Source organism: Urocitellus parryii, chromosome 5, assembly GCF_045843805.1.
Source record: "Urocitellus parryii isolate mUroPar1 chromosome 5, mUroPar1.hap1, whole genome shotgun sequence".
NCBI classification, from domain to species: Eukaryota; Metazoa; Chordata; class Mammalia; order Rodentia; family Sciuridae; genus Urocitellus; species Urocitellus parryii.
The window spans coordinates 100948820-100972531 of record NC_135535.1 but is presented as its reverse complement, the minus strand read 5'-3'; the positions used below and the strand labels follow the sequence as shown (position 1 = coordinate 100972531).

General features: G+C 40.0%; 2 protein-coding genes across 5 annotated transcripts in view; one reads left to right on the top strand and one right to left on the bottom strand.

The window, feature by feature from the left end:
• Phc1 (polyhomeotic homolog 1) overlaps positions 1 to 13673 on the top strand; it is a 26394-nt gene extending 12721 nt beyond the window's left edge. For all 3 annotated transcript variants that reach the window (XM_026379309.2, XM_026379308.2, XM_026379307.2), the window contains 9 exons: positions 2375 to 2867; positions 4670 to 5493; positions 6786 to 6933; positions 7308 to 7519; positions 8339 to 8453; positions 9658 to 9766; positions 9986 to 10136; positions 10560 to 10791; positions 12736 to 13673. In XM_026379309.2, the coding sequence (XP_026235094.2) occupies positions 2375 to 2867; positions 4670 to 5493; positions 6786 to 6933; positions 7308 to 7519; positions 8339 to 8453; positions 9658 to 9766; positions 9986 to 10136; positions 10560 to 10791; positions 12736 to 12890 (2439 nt within the window). In that variant the 3' untranslated portion in view covers positions 12891 to 13673. The remainder of the gene's footprint in view (positions 1 to 2374; positions 2868 to 4669; positions 5494 to 6785; positions 6934 to 7307; positions 7520 to 8338; positions 8454 to 9657; positions 9767 to 9985; positions 10137 to 10559; positions 10792 to 12735) is intronic.
• The window catches only part of M6pr (mannose-6-phosphate receptor, cation dependent), a 24345-nt gene extending 633 nt beyond the window's left edge, over positions 1 to 23712 (bottom strand). The window contains exons 1-7 of one of the 2 annotated variants that reach the window (XM_026379311.2): positions 23339 to 23712; positions 19805 to 19981; positions 18782 to 18948; positions 16919 to 17028; positions 16536 to 16666; positions 15809 to 15935; positions 2932 to 2960 (exon numbers count right to left, since the gene is read on the bottom strand). In XM_026379311.2, coding sequence (XP_026235096.1) covers positions 2932 to 2960; positions 15809 to 15935; positions 16536 to 16666; positions 16919 to 17028; positions 18782 to 18948; positions 19805 to 19980 — 740 coding nt within the window. In that variant the 5' untranslated portion in view covers position 19981; positions 23339 to 23712. Of the gene's footprint in view, positions 1 to 2931; positions 2961 to 13815; positions 15351 to 15808; positions 15936 to 16535; positions 16667 to 16918; positions 17029 to 18781; positions 18949 to 19804; positions 19982 to 23338 lie in introns of those variants that run through there. The other variant, XM_026379310.2, reaches the window with a different exon arrangement.

The following is a 23712-nucleotide window of genomic DNA, read 5'->3' as shown; positions in this document are numbered from 1 at the left end:
AGCTTATTGGTAAAGCACCCCTGAGGTTAATCCCCAGTACCAAAAAGAAGAAGTACTTTTGATCATGAAAAATTTTCAGACAAAAATTATTGGCACTTTGCCATTCTATTTAGGTCCTCTGCTTGTGGATTAATTTGAAGGAAATCCCAGACCCTCACCCTTCTCTCTCTCTCTCTCTCTCTCTCTCTCTCTCTCTCTCTCTCACACACACACACACACACACGCACACACACACACACATATACACATACACACAATTTTTGTTTAAATTTATGAGGCACTTGTATATATAATCTTTATTTGTGAGAATACATTTTTTTTTTTTTTTTGGTGGTGGTACTGGATTGAACCCAGGGGCTGTGTATCACTGAACTACATCCTTAGCTTTTTAAATTTTATTTTGAGACAGTGTCTTGCTAAATTGCTAAAGCTGGCCTTAAATTTGTGATCCTCTTGCTTCAGCCTCCTGAATCACTGGGATTACAGGTGTGCACCACTGTGCTGGGCAGAGAACACTTTTCTTTGTGGTGGTGTGTTTCTATGTTGCCTAGACTATCCTTGGACTCCTGGGATCAAGAGATCCTCTTGCCTCAGTCTACCAGTGGCTGGGATCACAGGTTCACACCACTGCACCTGGACTGAGAATGTTTTTTTTTTTTTTTTTTTTTTAAGAGAGAGAGAGAGAATTTGAATATTTATTTTTCAGTTTTCGGTGGACACAACATCCTTGTTGGTATGTGGTGCTGAGGATCGAACCCGGGCTGCACGCGTGCCAGGCGAGCGTGCCACCGCTTGAGCCACATCCCCAGCCCAAGAATGTTTTTTTTTAACTTATTTTCCGATTACTTTTATTGATCATGTAGGCAAAAGAGTATCTTGACTGAGAATGCTTTCTTAATAGCATATTTTCAAGTTCTATTAGTTTTGTAGCCATCGTTGGTTAATTTTAATTTCTATATAATATAGTATGAATATACAGTTGTTTCATTTTTTCTTCTTTTTTTATTCATCTTCTCTTTTTGTTTTTCATTTGGAACTGGGAATTGAACGCAGAGGTGCTTAATCACTGAGCCACATCCCTGTCCCTTTTTACTTTTTAAATTTTGAGATGGGGTCTCACTTAGTTGAGTAGGGCCTTGCTAAGTTGCTGAGGCTGGTTTTGAACTTGCTGAACTTGCCTCAGCCTCCGAAGTTGCTGGGATTACAGGTATGTGCCACCATGCCTGGCTTCTTTTTCTCCTATAAATGGAAGTTTGGGTTGTTTGTAGGCTTTTGTTAATCTCAACAGTGATGGTGTGATAATTCCTGTACACACATCCTGTTGTATATGGTAGGAATTCCCCTTGTGGAATTCTAGATTTCAGGGTGTGTATGTGCATGTGCACTAAACTAGACCCCAGCCCTTGGTAATGTTTGTGCTGATAAGTGTTTTCAGTGGCTTCCTATAATCATTTAGGGAGTCATAATTTCTTCTCTCATTCATAGAGCACAATGTGCTAGTTGCTGCATAGATGCTGGGACTATATAATGAATAAGACATAAACTTGCTGTCTAAACTGAAGTTCAGATTATCCTTAACATAATAGGCCCTTAATAATCTAGTACATTTTTAGCTTCCAGCTTCAACCTACCTTCCTTGTTTCATTTCTTTCTACTTCCTGCAACTCAATCCAAACATAATGAAATAGTTATAATTTCTTTTTCTTTTCGTTTTGGTGCTGGGGATTGAACTCAGGACCTTGTGCATGCAGGGCAAGCCCTACCAACTGAGCTATATCCCCAGCCTGAAATAATTATAATTTCTGAAAGTACAGTGCTCTTTTGTGGGTTTGTGTCCTTGCAAATGCTCTTAGCTATTTCTTCACATCACCATCTTCACTATGACCTACAGTTTTAGATAATATATCACTCATTTTAGGAAGTCATTTTGATCTCCCCAATGTGGCTTGATTTTCCTCCTCTGTGTTTCCATAGAACTTTATTTATATCTGTGCGTATTATTACATAATTTTCTTTATTAGAAAGTTTTTATTAGGAGTAAAGACTGTCTTTCGTACCTGCATTATCAGTATTTAGTGTAGTATTTGAAGTGTAGCTGTGTAGTAACTGCTGAATGAATGAATGAATGGAGAGGAAAGGGAAAATCAAAGAGATTTTCTAGGAATAAATGATAACATTTGATGATAGTCTTAATAGTGAATGGAGGAGGCTAAAAAATCAGATGTATCTACAAAGTTCCTCCTTGGGAGACTAGAAGGCCTTTAATATATGTTGGAGGTGGGGGTACAAGTTGAGGTAGGCTATGAATAAGACACTATAGCTCTCTGCTGTTTTTTAATCAATCAGAGAAATCTGTTTTTTAAATATTTTTCAGGTGCAGAACTTGGCAGTGAGGAATCAACAGGCCTCAGCTCAAGGACCCCAAATGCAAGGTTCCACTCAGAAGGCCATACCTCCTGGAGCCTCCCCTGTCTCTAGCCTTTCTCAGGCCTCTAGCCAGGCCCTAGCTGTGGCACAGCCTTCTCCAGGGGCCTCAGGCCAATCTCTCAACCTCAGTCAAGCTGGTGGAGGCAGTGGAAACAGCCTCTCAGGGCCAATGGGTCCAGGTGGAGGTGGCCAAGCTCCAGGGGGTTTGGGTCAGTTGCCTTCTTCAGGAATGGGTGGTGGAAGCTGTCCCAGGAAGGGCACAGGAGTGGTTCAGCCCTTGCCTGCTGCCCAAACGGTGACTGTGAGCCAGGGCAGCCAGACAGAGGCAGAAAGTGCAGCAGCCAAGAAAGCAGATGCTGATGGGAGTGGTCAACAGAATGTGGGCATGAACTTGACACGGACAGCTACACCTGCGCCCAGCCAGACCCTCATTAGCTCAGGTATGTTATCACCTCACATAATATCATAAATCTCTCAGAACTTATTTGAAATCTTTCAAATTACCTTTCTTTGCCCCGTTTTTTCGCTTGGCCCTGGAGTAGTGGAAGGAAAGAGAATTAATTACATCAGCCTTGAGTGTATTAGTTCAGGGACAGGAAAATAGTTAACAGATAAAGGTCTTATCTATATCTTCCAGGCAACAATCAGGTTTTAAGTTACTCTTGTTTACTTTCATAGGCCCCTGAGTTCTGTAGTTTACTCATTCTACTTATTCATGAACCCAGTTCTTACTGAATTGCCTACTGTGTCCTAGGAGGTGCTGATACATCTTTCTAAAGCAGATTCTGTGTCCTCATGTTACTTACAGTTTAGTATAGGATATTAATTCTGTTTAATGGTAGTTAGTTGGTCTAATGTAGGACAGATATAATATAAATACTTTAGCCAGGCATGGTTGGTTCATGCCCGTAATCCCAGTGACTCTGGAGCTGAAGCAGAAGGATCACAAGTTCAAGTCTAGCCTCAGGAACTCAACAAGGATCTAAGCACCTTAGTGAGACCCTTACTCAAAATAAAAAATAAAAAGGGCTACCCCTGGGTTAAATACCCAGTACCAAAAAAAAAAAAAAAAAAAAAAAAAAAAAAACCAAAAACAAAATAATATAAATGTTTTAGAACACTTAAGATTATCAAATAGAACCATGATTTAATATAGTCAAATTGTGATCATCTGTATCAGTGATGAGGATAAAAAGGAATACATAATAATAATAGCTGTAAGTAGTTTATACTTCCTTTCAGATAAGATATAGTGGATAAAATATAGTTAGATGTATCTTCCTTGGTAATGTTAATTTTTTTCTTTCTTTGTTTCTAATACCTTAGTCATTGGTATGTTTGAATAATTTGGTCACAAAAATTTAATGAGTTAATTAGACATTACTAATAACTATGTATTTAAATACTGTAGCATTTGTGGGTTTTTTGAGGTACTGAGGATAGAACTTGGGATGCTCTACCACTGAGCTACATCCCCAACCCTTTTTATTTTTTATTTTTGAGACAGAGTCTTGCAAAACTGTCCAGTCTGGCCTTGAACTTGTGATCCTCCAGCCTCAGCCTCCCAAGTAACTGGTATTATAGGTGTGCCCGACAGAATACTATAGCACTTATATTTCCACAGTGTTCTCATTACATGTTTTATACATACTTTATGTGTTCTCTGGATAGTCTGGTAAAATATGGAAGGTTGGAGACTGTAAAAGTCTGAGCCTGCAGCTACTGACTCCTCAGAGTTCTTAGATGGTAACCTAACCTGATGAATTTTTGAAAACTGAGACATTGATGAAAAGATATTGATGTCTCTAACTTTGTTGGTATTTATTCTTTCAGTGAATATTTTTTGTGTGTCAGCACTGGACTCTGTTTAGGGGTGTGAAAGTGAATAAAACATAGAATCAGCCTTTGCAAAACTCAAAGTCTAATCACATGGAGAAAGAGCCAACCTCTGTACTCCTGAATACAGAGTAAAAGGATAAGTTTGTTTGAAATTACTGAGTTAGGATGTTGATTGAGCCAGGGAGTTTTTCTATGGTATCTACACTAGAGGTGGTTAGTAATGTTTTGACTTAGTGGAAAGAATATGAATGAAGTGATGTCCAAGTTCTGTACAGGCTAGATTTCTATTCAGTGTAGTTTGAAACTAGGTAAGCCTTGGAAAATGATTTTACTTTTAATTTTGAAGGGTTATTATTTTCTGTTCTTTTTTCCCCTTTGTTCTATTCTGGGTTTGTTCCTATAGCCACGTACACGCAGATCCAGCCCCATTCTCTGATTCAGCAGCAGCAGCAGATCCACCTCCAGCAGAAGCAGGTAGTGATCCAACAGCAGATTGCCATTCATCACCAGCAACAGTTCCAACACCGTCAGTCCCAGCTACTTCACACAGCTACACACCTCCAGTTGGCTCAGCAGCAGCAGCAGCAACAGCAACAACAACAGCAACAGCAGCAGCAACAACAACAGCAGCAGCAGCAACAGCAGCAGCAGCAGCAAGCCACAACCCTCACTGCCCCTCAGCCACCACAGGTCCCACCTACTCAGCAGGTCCCACCGTCCCAGTCCCAGCAGCAAGCTCAAACCCTTGTAGTTCAGCCCATGCTTCAGTCTTCACCCCTGTCCCTTCCACCTGACCCAACCCCCAAGCCACCCATTCCCATCCAGTCCAAACCACCTGTAGCACCTATTAAACCTCCTCAGTTAAGTGCTGCTAAGATGTCAGCTACCCAGCAACCACCACCCCATATCCCCGTGCAAGTTGTGGGTACCCGGCAACCAGGTACAGCCCAGGCACAGGCTTTGGGGTTGGCACAGCTGGCAGCTGCTGTACCTACTTCCCGGGGGATGCCAGGTACAGTGCAGCCTGGCCAGGCCCATTTGGCCTCCTCACCACCTTCATCCCAGGCTCCTGGTGCACTGCAGGAGTGTTCTCCTACGTTGGCCCCCGGGATGACCCTTGCTTCTGTGCAGGGGACAGCACATGTGGTTAAGGGTGGGGCTACTAGCTCTTCACCTGTTGTAGCCCAGGTTCCTGCTGCCTTCTACATGCAGTCTGTGCATCTACCGGTGAGTGATGTCTGATGCTGCTACCCATGAATGTGGACCTGTACTGAATGGAACTAGAACTCAAATTGTAGGGGAATGAAGTGTTGAGAAGTTTGGTACTGGTGTTTATGTGCTCTTTTTATAAGAGTCATAGATTTAATATGTATAACATCTGAACTTTGTACTTGTAAATCATTCTGAGGTTTGGGATATATACTAAGTTAGATTGAAGTAGCCTAACTAATCTAGCTATCCCACTGCTTGATATTTTTCCAAAAGATCTAAAATTGGTATACTGTAGCAATGTAGTCTCTTCACTGTTTATAACAGCACAATTCACAATAGCTAGATTATGGAATCTACAACCCAGGTGCTTGACAGTAGATGAGTGGATTAAAAAATTATAGTGTGTGTGTATATATGTATTTATATGAATGTGCGAGCACACAATGTAGTTATACTTAGCCATAAAAAAAAAATAAAATAGTGGCATTTGCCAGTAAATGAATAGAAATGGAGAACATCATGCCAAATGAAATAAGACAAATTCAGAAACTCAACTTGAATGTTTTTTCTCATGTGGAGGCTAGAGTAAAATAAAGGAAAGCGAGAGGGAAGGATAGGATATCATAAAGATAAAGGGAAGATGAGGAATGTGGAAAAATGAGTTTGAGAGGCAGTGTGGAGGAGTAGATGAGGGGGGGCAATGCAGAATGAATTCTTAAAAATCATGTATTAATATTCCACAGGGATATATAAATATTCCATAGGGAATTTCACTTTTATATATAAGTAAAAGGAACCAATCAAATATGAATAAATAGATGAGCAAAGGAAGTCTAGTAGAAGAAGGAGAAAGCAGAGGGGAGAGAAGATGGGAAGAAAAGGAAAGGATCATGAACTAAAATAAAAATTCTATGTATGTATGAGCTTGTTGGGATCAACCCAACTACTGTGTGTAACTATAAAGCTCTAATTTTAAAAAAATGAATAAAAAATTGTATATATCTAAAGGAACGATAACAGCAAAGAAGAGAGCCTTAACTAAAACAATCTTTGGAAAAACAGTTTTTGTTTGGGCCACAGTGGTCTAAGTTATGACTATGCATTAAAATGGTATTGCATTTTGTTTTGTCCTTATGTAGACGTTATACTGATTAGGAATGACCAAGAATTTAGTGTATATGAAGCAGGAGATAGAGAGTTCAGAAAGTCTTCTCTGAAAGTATAGAAGTAATTGTAATTCCTTTTCATTCTTTATGCCTAAATCTTGTTTTTTTTTTTTTTTTCCCCCCCTATTCTTTACTGTACAGGGTAAACCTCAGACACTGGCTGTGAAACGCAAAGCTGAGTCTGAGGAAGAGAGAGATGATATCTCGACTTTGGGTTCAATACTTCCCCCCAAGGCTTCTCCAGCAGAAGAGAGCCCAAAAGTCATGGAGGAGAAGAATAGTCTTGGAGGTAACTGGTTTCTAAAATGCTATTATTGGAACACACAAAGAATAGAAAATTATTCTGAAAGAGCTACAGATAATTCTGGTTCAGTAGAAAATGGGCCTAAATATTTGGTAGATCCAGAAATATAATCAGAGGGGCTGGGGATGTGGCTCAAGCAGTAGCGCGCTCGCCTGGCATGTGTGGAGCCCAGGTTCGATCCTCAGCACCACATACAAATAAAGATGTGTGTCCGCCAAAAACTGAAAAAATAAATATAATCAGAGGGTGAATGATCAAAGGAGAACATAGTTTATTGTGGAAAATCAGGCTGGCTCAGCTAATAGGTGGATTCATTATATTATTCCATATTTGTTCTTTAACGTGTGTTTGTTTTCCAGAGAAAGCTGAACCTGTGGCCAGTGTGAATGCTAGTACCCCAAGCAATGAACTGGTAGCCTTGACTCCTGCCCCATCAGCACCACCTCCTACGCTAGCCATGGTGTCCAGACAAATGGGAGACTCCAAGCCCCCACAGGCCATCGTGAAGCCCCAGATTCTCACCCACATCATTGAAGGCTTTGTTATCCAGGAAGGAGCGGAACCTTTCCCGGTGAGAACAGGGCCATATGGTGGGACTTCAGGAGGGCATTTGGTCTGATTTTGTTTTCAAATTCCTCTAAAAACAAAAGCAGCTGGGCACCAAGCCTGTAATCCTAGTTACTTGGGAAGCCAAGGCAGTAGGATTGTGGGTTCAAGGTCAACTTCAGCAGCTTAGTGAGGCCCTAAGCAACTTAGTTCGACGCTGTCTTAAAATTAAAAATAAAAAGGGCTGGGGATGTGGCTCGGTAGTAAAGCACTCTGGGTTCAATCCCAAATACCAAGAAAATAAAAAAAAAAGGTACAGAACTTATTAATTGTTAGTTCATCAATTATTAGAGAATGATTTATTTATTTTGTTTATTTAGTTGCAAAAGAAGGAAAGGAAGAAAGGAAAGCACATATGTTTGTGGACCAGACAGTAAAAATGTTGGGAAGAGAAGAAAAGGAAGAAAATCACCTTTTAAAACTTTTTAGATAGGTAAACTAGGTGTTTTTATAATGAAGAAAATTGTAGTAGAGAACTTTTCTAGAATATGAGTTATAGAACCAGGATTATAACCCAGGTATCCTGATTTTTCTTGTGTCCCCTGTACCTTAGGAAGGGAAGGATAAGATAGAGGGAACCAGGCCAGGAACCTGTTCTCTAGTAGCTTATCTGAAAAAAGTAGCAGATTCTTGATTGCAGTATTGTAAGGAATTTTCTCTGAGCCAGACTTGACCATTAACTCAGAGATGCAGGCAAGGACATGATGACAGGAAGTGTTAGGGAACACTGTAGAGAGGCAGAAAGGAATTAGGCTACCTTAATTAAAATTTTTTTCTGGGACAGGTGGGTTGTTCTCAGTTACTGAAGGAGTCTGAGAAGCCACTACAGACTGGCCTTCAAACCGGACTGAATGAGAGTCAGTCAAGTGGACCCTTGGGAGGGGACAGCCCTTCTGCTGGTAAGTATTATTTCGAGACCCACCTGGGAGAAAGAGGCTCATGGGAATGTTTGAGGACTCAGTGTAAAATAGTAATTTTCTGTTTATTTAAAGTAGGAATTAGATGAAGTCCATCTATACACAGAAACCATATTGTATATCAGAGTATATAGAATCACACAAAAGGAGTTATAGGGTGAGGAGTGTTTTATCAAGCTAAAGTAACTTGTTGAATTATCGTTTACTGTATAAGGATATATTTTCCAAAAGATGATATAGGCTGGGGCTGGAATTCTATGGTACAATGTTTACCTAGCTGGGTTTGATCTTCAGCACTACAAAGAAAAAGAATAGGGACATTTAAATTATTTTTAAAATATATTTTATAGGTACATTGTTATTATTCATAATAGTGGGATTTGTTATATATGTGTATGTGCATACAATATAACAATATAATTTGGTCAGTTTTCTTCCCTTTACCTCCTCTTTCCTTCCCCTCCTCCCTCTCCCTGTTCCCCTTTCTCTACTAGTCTCTCTTCTATTTTATTGAGGTACCTCCCCCTGCCCTTTTTTCCTTTTTCTCCTTGGTTTCCACATAGGACATTTAAATTCACAACTTCCTGCTCTCCTTATTTTAGATTTTAATAATCTATAGTGAGGACTTTTATTTAAAATTTCCTCCATGCTTTTGGAAATCTTTGTGGGAGAGGGATTGGATCTCTACCTAGGCATTAATAATTAGTTCCTCTTTCCTATTAAGAAATGGAGTCATATTGAAATCTGAGTTGAATTAGGATAAAATTAGTAAGACATTTAAAATGGAAATAATCAGGCTTAAAATGGAAATAATAAGGCTTTAAGGGCTGGTGGATACTGCAGTGCACACCTATAATTCCAGCTACCTGGGAGGCTGAGGTAGAAGGATCACAAGTTCAAGGCTATACTGGGCAATTTAGTGAAACCCTGTCTGAAAATAAAAAATAAAAGGGACTGGGGATGTAGTGAAGTCTAATATAACCATGAGCTCAATACCCAGTCTGGAAAACAAAAAGGGTAGACTTTGAGGACTTTATAATCTTCTTGAAGGGTAATTCATCATGGTGTTTGGTTTTAGGAATTCTCAGTTTGGTTGTGTAGGTCTTTGGAAAAATTAGAATTCAACTCTTGGTGTAATATGATTTAGGGGCAACAGAAGCCCATCGTAACTCTCCTTGTTTTTCAGAGTTAGATAAGAAGGCGAATCTCCTAAAGTGCGAGTACTGTGGGAAGTATGCCCCTGCAGAGCAATTTCGTGGCTCTAAGAGGTTTTGCTCCATGACTTGTGCAAAGAGGTACTGTGTGCATTGCCTGCCTTGCCTTGAGCACTAGTTTCTTCATCTAATGTTACCTTGCTTCCCCAGGGTCATCTCACAGCAAACACACACTTTGTGTCTCTTTTGTTTTCATTTCTTTGTCCAAATCAGCTCTTAAAGTACCAATTCCTGTGTGGGGCAGGGTAGCAAATAGTCTCTTCTAGTGCCTTGACATCCTGTATATGCCCTGATTTGTAGGTACAATGTGAGCTGTAGCCATCAGTTCCGGTTGAAGAGGAAAAAAATGAAAGAGTTTCAGGAAGCCAACTATGCTCGTGTTCGTAGGCGTGGACCCCGCCGCAGCTCCTCTGACATTGCCCGTGCCAAGATCCAGGGCAAGCGTCACCGGGTGAGCTGTTGTTACTGAGCCACTATTTCTGAAATAGGCCTTTTTCTTTCCCTTGCAAGGCAATCCTTTGCCCAGGTGAAAGGATACAAGACCAGAACTTTGGTTTCCTATTGATTGTGTTACTTCATATTCTGAGATCCTGAGTGCCTTTATCTCCTTTTTCCTCACTGCTGGTACATATATCTATTAATCCTTACACTGTACTTAAGTGAAGACAATCTAGATCTCTTTTAATACATGGAAGTTCATACTTGAAAGGCACTTGAGTGTAGACTTTGGGCATTTGCAAATATTGTGCAGATTATTTCACATATGTTAAGACTAGTTTTTCCTCTATGCCTAAACTAGGGTGGTGGTAGAGGGAAGAGAAGCACTCATGACACTGTTATTCCTGACCTTACTGTTTTGCCATATTTTCTATAGGGTCAAGAGGACTCTAGCCGGGGTTCAGATAATTCCAGTTATGATGAAGCGCTCTCTCCAACATCTCCTGGGCCATTGTCAGTAAGAGCTGGACATGGAGATCGTGATCTTGGGAACACCATTACAGCTCCCCCCACACCAGAATTACATGGCATCAACCCTGTGTTCCTGTCCAGCAATCCTAGTCGTTGGAGTGTAGAGGAGGTGTATGAGTTTATCGCTTCTCTCCAAGGTACAGAGGGGTCTCCAACAGAACCAAAGTCTTCATTTTTCTTGGATCATTCCACATGGGCCTTTGTATGAGGGAACATTACTAACCTGTAAGCAGCATGGGCTTGAATGTGATAGTACTCTGCCTTGATAGTTATTCAAGTTGCTTGCCCACAGTTTGGTTTCTTAATTTCCTTCTGGGTTGATATTGTCTTCTACTGTGTGAGCAATTTTGCAATTTGTTTTTTTTTTATGATTCAGCTTTATTTCTCACCAATAATTTTTGGATAAAAATTATTTTGATGTGATTAACTACAATTCTCACCATACATAAGGTTTTCCCCTTTTTTTTGGTACTGGGGATTGAACCCAGGGGTGCTGTACCACTGAGCCATATCCCCAGCTCTTTTCATTTTTAATTTTGAGACAGGGTTTCACTAAGTTGTTTAGAACTTGTGATCCTCCTGCCTCAGCCTCCCAGGAAGCTGGGATTATAGGCATGCACCACCATGCCTGGCTAAGACTTTTTTCAGTGAAGAAGGACGGGGTTAGAAACTAAGGGACCTATTTATATTCAAGATAGGACTGTTCTCCATTAAAAAAAAAAAAAAAAAAAACATCCTGTCCTCATTATTAATTGATTTAATCTTTTTGCCAACATACAAGAAAACATGCATATATTATCGCTCTTCCTCTCTGGTTTTATTTTTAAAATATTTTGAGCAATGAGGACACTTCATTTATTCAACAAATTTGCATTTTACAAAGGATTTTCATTGACATTTCATTTACTCTCAGAACATTGCATAGAGTAGAACATTTATCACATTTCACAAGTCAGGAATTGCTGCTCACCTTTGGCAGTATTTCTTTGATTAGGGTACTCTCCTTTGATTATTTCCTCTCACAAAAGGCTCTTTCTTCTGTTATTTTCCTTAAGGATAGCTGGTTTGGGGCCTCTCCTCTTATATACTCTCACTAGATGACATCATCTATTTTCATGATTTAAATTGTCATACATAACGGACATCTGCCAAATCTATATAGAGCTCAGATCCTTCCATGAGCACCTGATCTTCAAATACACAACTACCTATATGAACTCTCTTTACATCAAACACGTCTAAAACTTTTTCTCCACACTTGGGTGTTCCTCCTATATACCCTATCTTGTCAAACCGTACTACCAGTTGGTCCAATGATGACAAACAGTGCCCTCTGCAGTTTTCCTCTGGCTGATTTCAAATAAAAACTTTTTGTATAAAGTAAATGTCTCAATTGATAACCAGCAGTTGCCAAGCCATCTAGAAATAAATGAGCAGAGGCTATGCCTTCCTTCTTGTTTGAAGTAAGTTCTTTTTTGGGAGCGGGGTGGGATACTAGGGACTCAACCCAGGGGCTTTAACACTGAGCTACATCCCCAGTCCTTCCATTTTTTGAGACAGGGTCTCGCTAAGTTGCTTAGTTTCTCATTAAGTTTCTAAGACTGGTTTTGAACTCATGATCCTCCTACCTTAGCCTCTGAGTCAATGGGATTACAGGCATGTGCCACCATGCCCAACATGAAGTTACTTCTATGGCTGAACAACTTAGGTTATTATTCCTTTCTTGATGTTGTTTCATTCTTTTTAGTATTGGGGATAGAACTCAGGGGTGCTCTATCTCTGAGCTACATCTGTAGCCAATTTTTCATTTTTGAGACACGGTCTTTTCAAGTTGCTGAGGCTGACTTTGAACTTTTAATCTTCTTGCCTCAGCCTCCTCAGTTGCTGGGATTATAGGTGTGTTCCACATCTGGCTTGTTTTTCATTTTTAAGATAACCAGTGTCTCTAATTTCATTTTTGCTTTCAAAGTTTACCATCTCATACCTTTATATTACTGAATTTAGGGCAAGGTCTTTGGGATTGTCTCCTCTCTTGTCCTACCATGCAGTTTCTAATACACGGTCTCACCATTGCCTTCTAGGCTGCCAAGAAATTGCAGAAGAGTTTCGTTCCCAGGAGATTGATGGACAGGCCCTTTTATTACTTAAAGAAGAACATCTTATGAGTGCCATGAACATCAAATTGGGCCCTGCCCTCAAGATCTGCGCCAAGATAAATGTCCTGAAGGAGACCTAAGGTGGCCCTCTTGCACAAACCAGCCGAAGGCAGACACTCCCCACTGTCCAGGTTATAACCTGGTACCAGCAGACTTTGCAGGGAAGAAAGAGCTATTTGAATTATGTGACCTTCTGTAGGGAGATTACTGAGACAGGGAAGAGAAGTGCAAGAATTGGTTGCTGGTGCTACATAGTGGCAGCTTTGATATTTTCTTTGGGTTTCACTTTAAAATAATCTTTACAGTTCTCATCAATCCCACCTACCCCAATCCAGTCTTTGAAACAAAGGCAGTCCAGAGAACTAGGACTGCTCAGCCTTATCCTGGAGTGGAGCGTCTAGCCAGGGTTTTCCAAGAGGAGAAATATGTGTATGGTAAGGCAGGGAAATGGGTGGAATGTAGTTTTGCTTCTCCAGTGGGAGAGGTAGGGTTTTTCTAGCTTGTGTGACACAAGTAGCAAAATTCTGGTACTTTCCCTCTTCCTTCTGGATTGTCCCACTGTAGCTGTGGCTCAGTATTTTGTTATCACTTATTCCCTTAGTATTGAATATTTCTCCTGCATCTGTGGCAGGGTCACCAGCCAGGGTAGAAACTTGGTTGGAATCTTTCTGATTTGCTGCAGGGACTAAAAGTGTTTGACTGGCACATGGTGTGGCTGTTGTCATTTTTTCCACATCCCCCTGCTCCCTTCCCATTTACCTGTTAGCCTTTTACTCTTTCAATTCCAACTTTCTTTCCTATAGCTTTATAAAACAGGAGTGTGTGGGGCTGAGGTCAGGATTATAAGAACCTACCTTAGGCGCTATTCCTTATACAACAAAATATTAAATATTTTTTTTCTTCCTCAGTAAAGGATGAAAATTGGTCTCAGTGGTCTCTTACTCCATTCCAATAGCTCTACCCTCCTGTTTTACACAAATGACTAGGCCAGCATGTTTTGTTTGTTTTTTAATCATTAAGTGTTTTTGTACAAAAGTGGTGTATTATTTTTAATTTAAAACACCAGGTTATGGGGGAAGGATGCAAACAAATAATGACAAAGGAGATGCTTTTATAACATTATCTTCCCTGTTTAGAAAGAAGAAAAACAAAAACATTCCAATAGTATTAAAGTCCAAAGATGAAATAATTTCATTTTCTTCTCTAAAGGTTTATAAAAGGCCCCCTGCCTATTGATTCTACCCCTCTTTCGTGTCCAGTGGAGCCATGTTACTCTTAGTGGCCCAGGGGTTCACTATTAATAGATAGAAATATCAGCCTGGGATTCTGGGCACATGGCCTAAATAGAAAGATAGAAGCATCAGAGGATTAAAAACCTTTCCCCACAGAAATGTGGGCAAGAAGACACTTCCCTGAGCCAGCAGAAGGGACAGGTGCAGCAGCATTCCACACCCAGAGCAGAGGACCTTAGAACCCTCAGTGTTCCACTTCTGCTTCCATTCCCTTTCCAGAAGATTTTTTTTTTTGGGGGGGGGGGGAGGGAGGGGTATTCAAAACCAATATGCCTGTGAAAAAAAGTGCAACATATGTTTACAATACTGGTAGAGGGAAACAAGAACAGCTTTTCCAGCTTTTACTATAACAGAAAAAAGCTGCCATGGAGATCCTAGCATAAGGTAAACATATTTGCTGATTCAACTTGTCTTTCCAATGGACTAGATTGCTGGATTAGGCATTTTGGCCACACATGGATTGATAACCACAAGACCACAATCCAGGGCCAGCCCAATTCCAGCTATATCATCCCAATGACAATGGTGTGATGGTACCTTATAATCCTGTAATTAGGAAATTTCACATTTTCCTGTCTAATCCCAGATGTGGGAGATCAAATCTAGAACATTTGGCTCAGACCAAATGGGAATACTTGGATTGCAACCAAGTAATCACTACAAAGCAGATCCAAGCAGCAAGAAATATCATCCAGATTCTCATGGAGAGTATCGTAGGGTAGAGTTATAGCATGAAAGCAATCAAACCTGTATAAATAATGCTTCTTTGCTTTTTCTTTAATTAAAGAAATCCAGTGTCTCAAAAATTTGTGAAAATGCATTAAAAAAGAAAGGTCCAGTGACCCTTTTGCCCACTTTAACTGTCCTACCTGTACACTCTGATAGCAAGAGAGTACAGCACCTCTGTTTTCACAGGTCTCATCTCTTAAAATTAACACCTCTCTAAAAGAAAAACAAGATAGGGAACAAAGGGAAGGAAGTTCTAGTGAGAAGAGGATGCAAATCAACAGCAAACTGGAAAGCAGGAATGATATAAGAGCAAGAATGGAGTAGAGACTGCTTGAGAAATCTGGCTGAGTATGCTTTGGTTTGGGGGACTAAAGAGGCTGGACATTTAAAGTGCAATCACATTGGTAATAAATGATCATCCCTTTCTTCTGACTCCTCTCCCAGCTGGTCATCCCCCACACCACGATATGCAGCAGGCACATTGCGGGGTTTAGAACGACACACAAAGTCACAACCATCCTGTAGGAAAAGCAAATGAAATGAGAGTTTGGAATACCCGACTTAGAAAGACAAAGTTCATATTTATGGTCTAAGAATGTGACAAAACTGGTTTTTGCCAGGGATAATGACAAACTCAAAATATCCAAGGATTAGCCTAATTTCAATTTAGGAAAACAAGTGTATCTTCTAATTAGGCCACAGCTTCTCTGCTGCATCAATCCCTAATCTGCCCCAGTAGCAATCTGGGAGATCACCAAATTGACAGTACTGACCTTCCAGCCACATCTTAGCAAGGCCAGAAACTTATGCTATGCCACTTACTAGTTTGTACTAGGATAGCCAACTATTTTGACTTGAAGGGACTTTTGTAGTATTAGCACATGTCCTGTATCCAGGAAACTCTCAGCAAACCAGGATAACTGGTTACCCAACCTTCTATGAAGGCTATAGACCCAGCCAGTTGCCTTGTTACTTACTGCTACCAGGTTGCCAAGATCTTGCCAGAAGGCTAAGTGGGGAAACTGCTCCATTCCCTTGGCTCCCACCACTAGTCGCTGGTATAAGAAACCTCCAATGACATAGACAGCAACCAGTGATGCAAATCTGTAGAAAAGACGTGTACTTAAAGACCAAAACTGAATATGGTGGTATGAGTCTGTACTTCCAACTTGGGAAGCCAATACGAATCATGATTTTAATGCCAATTTGGGCCAAATCAAAAAAATACTCAAAACGAACAGAGAAAAGCTAAAACTCAGATACTATTAACAGTTTCCTAAGCTACATTTGTGGAAAAGGGATGGTGGGGAGAGGGCAGGGGGTGGAAGTGAAGCTTCTTTAGAAAACCAGCTAAGAGTGTTGTCAGTCTGACAGAAACAAGGGCTCAGAAGAAAATGTGACCTAGTGTGTAACCAAGGATAACCACTACTAGATACATAATTCTGTTTTTCCATAGTTCTAATCATTTTAATATAATAGTATTCAAAACTGTCCAGCCTTCCAGTGGATTTAAAAAAAAAAAGGCATCTCCAAATGCAAATACTTGTGGAGGACTAAACATTAAATCTAATTTCTTAAAAACCTGCAATAGTTTATAGTTAGAGTATGTTTATATGATCATCTTTCCTAATTTAGTATAACACATGCACCCACCACCATTTGTGCCTATATACCACCAAGTAGCTATAGGAAAAGAATACTCACATAACAAGTAAGATAGAACCCACGCTGAGGTGGGAGACCTCTGGGGAGCAAGCCAGGCTGCTATCCATCTCAAAGAGGTAGAAACAATCTTGGACTTTGCCTCGCTCCTCAGTCACAGGATTAAAATTGTCCTAATGAGAGGACAGAACACAGTGTTTGTGATAAAATATCCAACAAAAGAAACAACCCCAAAACCATTTTGCTTCCTCCTGGTTCAGTAGTCTACTTCCATTTAAGATGGAAAATAGGTATTGGACATAGGGAAAATTGACCTATATTTTTCTGTCCACCCCAATGTAAGAATCTTATCCCCTCTGAATATTTTACCCCAGGTCAATCCTTTGAATCTCTTCCCCAGGTTTATATATTCCAGGGTGCCTCACCGCTAGGGTATGTCGATTGCAGGAGATCATCACCACTGCACGACGCTGCTCCTTGCCACAGTGGTTGTCATATTCATCACCCCCTTTATAGATCAGCATGATCCAATTACCTGAGGAGGGACAAGGAAAATGGTGCTATGGGGTAAGGGGGAAAGGAGAGGCAACTCTAGGTAGTATGGCAGAGTGGAATTAAGGAATCAGTGAAATTAGTTTTAATTAAAATAACCCTTATGGGAATGAGCTCTGTATATCAGACGTGCCATGCTAAAACTTTGCTTCTTCTTCTTTTTTTTTTTTTGAGAGAGAGAGTTTTTTAATATTTATTTTTTAGTTTTTGGAGGACACAACATCTTTGTATGTGGTGCTGAGGATCATCGAACCCGGGCCGCACGCTACCGCTTGAGCCACATCCCCAGCCCTAAAACTTTGCTTCTTTACAAAGCGTGTTCCCTTGTTTTAGGAACTAAGAACCACATATCTATGTAGGAATCACCTTAATTTTCCACATTAAGATAGGCAACTGGTAGTGTGAAAATAATTATTTTCACCTTAACAAATATTTGTTAAGGTTCCATACCTTAACAATGTTTCACGTTTTCAGAACACCTGCTAATACCAAAAGAAGAAGTAATTATAAATCATTTATCACCAAAAGAAAAGCAGCAGGGACAAGATAAATTATTTGCAAATTCAAAGTGGATGATTTTACTGAAATGGTAATGCATTTCTCTTCTTTAGCATTTACTATGTTCAACGTTCTTTTGCAAAAAATATCACCTGACTTAACAATCATGTAAGGTCAATAAGGTAAGGATTTTGCTTCTAATTTTTTTTTGTTTTTGGTACTGAGGATTGAACCCAGGGGTGCTCAACCACTAAGCCACATCCCAAGCCCTATGTTTTTCTTTTTAGAGAGAGGGTCTCACTGAGTTGCTTAGCATCTCGCTGTTGCTGAGGCTGGCTTTGAAATCATGATCCTCCTGCCTCTGCCTCCTGAGCCACTGGGATTACAGGCTTCCAATTTTGCATGTGAGAAAACAAGGTTAAAAAGGTAAAACAATTTTTCAAAGTCATAGCATTAGGAAATATGATGAGCAGTAAAAAACCCACTCTTCTGACCCTAGCCATAAAGCTCTTGTGTTATGTTTTATTATATTATTTAAAGGAATAAATATCTCTACTAGAGACCTTAGTTATTTGTTTTTGGGATGGAATTAGACCATAAGTGCTCATAGACTCCTTTACAGCAATATGATTTTATGACTTGAGAAATATCACCACTGGCACAAGTTGATGGGGAATATTTTATAGATAAATTGTTTTGCAAAAAGTCTTGATCTCTTAAAATTTAACTGGAAAGCTTTGGTTAATTTGGTAGGAAATGGTGGTGGTTGGTGTGGAACAAAGTAAGTATTTGGGTGAATAAAAGGTCTACAGGCCACACAATTTTGGTTAGACTGTTCTTTTTTATATGTGTATGTGTATATGTGTGTGTGTGTGTGTGTGTGTGGTGGTACTAGGAACTAAATCCAGGGGTACTCAACCACTGAGCTACACCTCCAGCCCTTTTTATTTTGAGACAGGATCTCACTAAGTTGCCCAGGCTGGCCTTGAATTTGTAATCCTCCTGCCTCCTGAGCTGGGATCATAGGCATGTACTGCCACACCTGGTTTTTCACTACCTTCATACATGTAAGTGTTCTCAACTGTGGTTTCAGGGCAGCAGTGGAACTAGGTGTCCTGTGGTTTATAGTCTTGGATGTGTCAAACTACACATAACATATACTGGAAAAGACTGGGAAAAAATAAAAATAAGACTGTTAAAACAATTGATTTGAGATTAATCAACAGGGAAAATCTTACTTCCATTGAAGATGTGTGTCTGATTGAGTCGCCCTACTACTGTCTCTTTTCCATTACTTTTGTTGATCTGTACCAGGCCTGCTCCAGAGGTGTGGTTGCCAGCTTCCCGGCATACTCTGAATACGTAGATATATGTGTCTGAGCCCTGGCCCACGGTGCTCTCAAAGCTGTAAGGAAAAGCGGGAAGAAAGGAAGAGTAGAGTTACTAGCTATTAGCCTCAGGAAGAACCAGCTTTCCTCCCTTTGATAATAATAAAAAAACATGCTTCATTTATTTATCTGATATCATGGCTGAGTAGTATTTGTTGAGTTATGAAATATTCATGACCCTGATAGACCATAATTGGTGATACATGATTACAATATACCACCCAATGCAGCTAGATATTTCAGATATTTCTAGAATGCTCATTCTAAGCTATGCTAAAGTGTTATTTACTACTTCCCCAGGAACTTGAGACACTGCTTTTTTTTTTAAGAGAAAATTTATTTTTACAGAGTGCACATACCATATATACTATACCATGTTTTATCAACAACCATAATTTCGTAAAATTCTTCAGTGAAATACTAAATCCTTCTTCCCAATATGGCACGATTATAGAACCATATATCACAAAGACACTGTTTCTTAAGGATCACCTTCAAATTTATCTGAAGATTCCTGACACCAACAATGATATGTACAGGCCTAAAGACGTTCACCCGATACTACTAAAGTCCTATTATATGAAGGTATCAAATAATGCTCGGATTTCCACAAGCTGGTTTCCTGAATCCAGTCTTAGAACCAGCTACTCTACTGTGAAAGGTTAAGAGAACCATGTTATACTAACAACTGGATTGAGAATTTTCTCTATATCATTGAAGAAAGAAGGGTATCATGGTCCAATAAAACTAATATCAGAACCTGTTATTTTACATGGATTTCCTCCAGATTAAAAGTGAAATAAAATCAGTAAAAAGAAGACTCTTTATTAATAAAGATACTCTCCCAAGCCCTTTACGGTTCTTCTCATTTACCTTTTGTTAAACAGTGGAGTTAGCCTCTGCAATAGAGCCAACTCACTCTTTGACTCTTTTTCCTTGTCTCCTACCAGGTCACAAGTTTTTTCTTCTGTCTGCCAGGATTCTCTCACTGCCACAGCCAGGAACAACAGCAGTAGCAGTCTAGTCCTCCAGCTATAGAAAGGGAACATCCTTTTGGAAGAGTGTGTATTACGGAGGGCAGGCAGGATCAGGAGAGAAGGGAAAGAGATAAAGCATGTGAACATGTAATAAATGAATGATATTCTGATTGTGCAGAAAGTATGATTCTTTGGCATAAACAACAAGTAGTACATTTTAATATCTTTGTAACAAGAACACCTATAGCAGAAAGCCAAAAAATAAACTTTTAGTCTAATTTACAGAGGAATCTTCCAAAACAAACTGTGGGGGTGAGAAAAAGGAAAAGAGAAAAGAATTATTTAATTTTGCTAGCCTGGGAACAGCCATCCTTGCCTCTTTACTGTCTGGAGAAAAGTTACATTACAGTTTAATATTAGTTCACAAATAAAGCTTAAACCAGTGGCCTTCCCTAAGAAAACACTCATTATGATTTCAATAAACCCTTGAATGTCTAGTTGGAAGTTATTAAAACTTGAATATTTTGGCCCTAACTTCTCATATCATTATTCAGGAACATTTAACAATCCTCCTTCATATTTATTCTAAGAATGCAGAATACAGGTAGATAAATCTCAAGTATTAGGTGCTGCAGATGTATCTACTCTAATATTTCATCTTTGAAAAATCATTCAAATTATAGGAAAAAGAAAAGTCTATCGATCAAAATAAGTGGTTTCATGAAGTCACCCAAAACCAAGTCACATCTGCATTTTAACTACAAGTCACAAACTCTCAAGGGCTTTTTTATTTTCAGTAAGTATAGTTGTCTTTGACAGTCCAATCTGATGGTAACTCTGGGTTTATCTGATGCTTGTATTACTCCAGGAATGGAATAACATTGTGACTCTGTTTCTCAAATTCCTTTTCTCTAATCCATCTTCGTATCCAGGCACACTGGTTTACTCTTGCAAAAGATTTCATTCTGGCATCCATTAATCCTTCAGACCATTGCTTCTTGTTAGTTTCATAAAATATTACTAATTTTCCCAGTACAAAGCTTAACTCTTCCAAATTTTTCTCACCTGAGATGGGTAAATGGAACCTCCAACACTGAGCCCTGAATGCACTTTCCCTTCTCCCCTCAACAAATTTACATTTTACCATCTATTTCTCACACCCCATTAGGCCAACAAATGCTTAGGAAGTTATCTACCTGACTGTGTGTACATCAATTAATTGAGTAAATATTAATTAAGATATTTTCATAAAATAATTCCTTAGCCAAGAGGTCAAAGGCTCCCATAACAAAGTTAAAGCACCATAACCACAAGAGCAGGAAACACTTAATGAAATAAAAGCCTCTGGCCAGGCATTGCTGGAAGCACTTAACATATAACTATGCAAGAAATACAATTTTTGTCTCTACTTAACAGATAAGAAAACCGACACAGCTAGTGGAGCATACCAGATAGTCTGGTTCCAGAACTCATGGTCTATGCATAATTTTTGGGGGGGAATGAAAGTAGGCAGCCAAAGCTGTGCTGCCAGCCCCTGCCTTTTTTTTTTTTTTTTAAAGCAAAGCAAGAAGGGGAAATGACTTCTCACCCAGTTGACTAAATAGGAGGTGGAATAAAGAACTCAGATCTCAAACTTCCACCTTCCCTAAGTAAACCTATCACTCAACACACAACGTGACCAGTTGATTCACTAAAAAGAAATTATACTACTTTTGTTAGATTGATCTGGCATGCCATTTACCTTATGTTCTCTCGGGGCCTAATTTGAAATGTTAACTTCAGGCTCTCAAGATCTTTTTTTTCCAGAAGCAGTTTCTGGAAGGATGCTCACAAAGAATGCTGTGTTCTTTGGCCTCAAAGTTAGTTCCTTATTTGTAAACAGTTGATGGTTTCTCTTCCCAAATGAGAACAAAGAATCTCACAAAACTGGGAAGAGATGGAGAGCTAAATACCCTGCAGCTGGCATTAAGAGCTACTTTTTTTTTCTCTTATTGGTTCAAAAAGAATGAGAGTAAATTAACATTCTTCTTTCTTTTCTGCTTAAGGTTTGATTATCAATTTAAGCTATTTCCTTTTTTTTTTTTGTACCAGGAATTGAACTCAGGGGCACTTAACCACAACCACACACCCAGCCCTTTTTATATTTTATTTTGGGACAGGGCCTCACTGAGTTGCTTAGGGCCTTGCTAAGTAGCTGGGGCTGGCTTTGAACTTGCCTCTTCCTGCCTCAGCTTACCAAGCCACTGGGACTACAGGCATGTGCCACTGCGTCTGGCTAAGCTGTTTCTTTTTGATTTAGTGTGGCCTATGCTCTAAATACTTTGTCTAGATTATATTCGTCAACCTTCACAACCCAGAAAAGTATGTATAATTTTTCCCATGTTTAAGATGAGGAATCCAAGACTTACACAGTTACTTGTTCAATGCTATACAAGTTATCGGAGCAACCTGGACAACTCATGGCATAAAGATATTTACTGGAAAACAACTGATAAACAAAAGGGCACAACAATTATAAAGAGTATTGAAATCCAAGGGCTGGGTAATCCATTTTTGATATGCTACACTTACATTCACAAGGTACAAATGTTTGTCTAGACACTTTGGACAAAAGGAGAGGATTTCAGAATCTTGAAAAATCTTTAATTTTCTTATACTATAAAGATAGATCTATTTGGCAATACTGAAAAATTCTCCTTAAGTGGGATCGCCAATGGCAATGCCAGGAATTGGGAAACAGTTACACCACTGGGCCTTGGTAGCACACTTCCTCACCTTCACGACTAGCCATGCCCATTTTCCACTTATCAATGGAAATTCTTACTCCCCCCCCCCCGTTCATTTCTGATTCCTTATTTCCTCTCCCGCAGCAACCTACACATTTAGAAGAACAGCCTCAATTGGTCAAAAAGCCCAATGTTGAAAGAAAGAAAGAAAGAAACTCTTGAGTAGTAGTTCTGTGTCCCAAGAGTTGAAGCTACCCACAAGAAGGAACAAGAGACAATCCCAGTTACTCTTCTCCACACAAAGCAAACATTTCCCTTAAACCTCTCGTAGGATTTTCACTTTCCAACTGCTTGGAGCCAATCCTTATTCAAACGAGGCTCTCCTTTCATGATGCATCCTTTCATGATGCATGCCCAAATTCCTTCTATAAGTATCCAGTGACTCTTCAAACATAACTCCATAGCTGGGGACCTTCTATTCCCTGTCTTTCAAATATCTTTAAATCCTCTTTCTAGTCTTTGAAGTCCTATCTCCCTTATATCTTTCGGGAGTCTGCGCCTCCCCGCCTTCACCTCTATTCTGCTCCAGGGCTCATGTGCCACATCTTTGGAAGAAAACTACTGCCAAGTGAGACTTTGCGATCCCGGCTCAGAGGTGTGAGCAAACCCCAGCCCGCCTCCTCCTCCACGCCCCTCAGACTCACGTGTCACGGGCAAACGGCGTGGCCAAAGCTCAGAACCCCCTGGCGAATAGCTTTCTGAGAATGGGAGACCGGGCTAGCAAGGGGCCAGCCACAGACCCCGGTCCCAGAGATCGTGTCAGAGGCCAGCGTTTCCCCAGGCGCCTTGCTGTGCCCTACTCCGGGAACCGGAAACAGGAAGCGCCAGGCGGCGGCTGGGCAACTGCTCCTCCCACTAGACCCCGCGGCATGTGACTACAGAACCTTTTCTCCCTTTTCTCCTTCCCGGTCTCACTGACAACCCTAAACGCTGATTGGCCGATATCCTAGGGTGTTTAGCTCCGCCCCTACCGTTAATTCCAATTACAATGGAGACTGTCAAATTTGGGTTCTGCTTT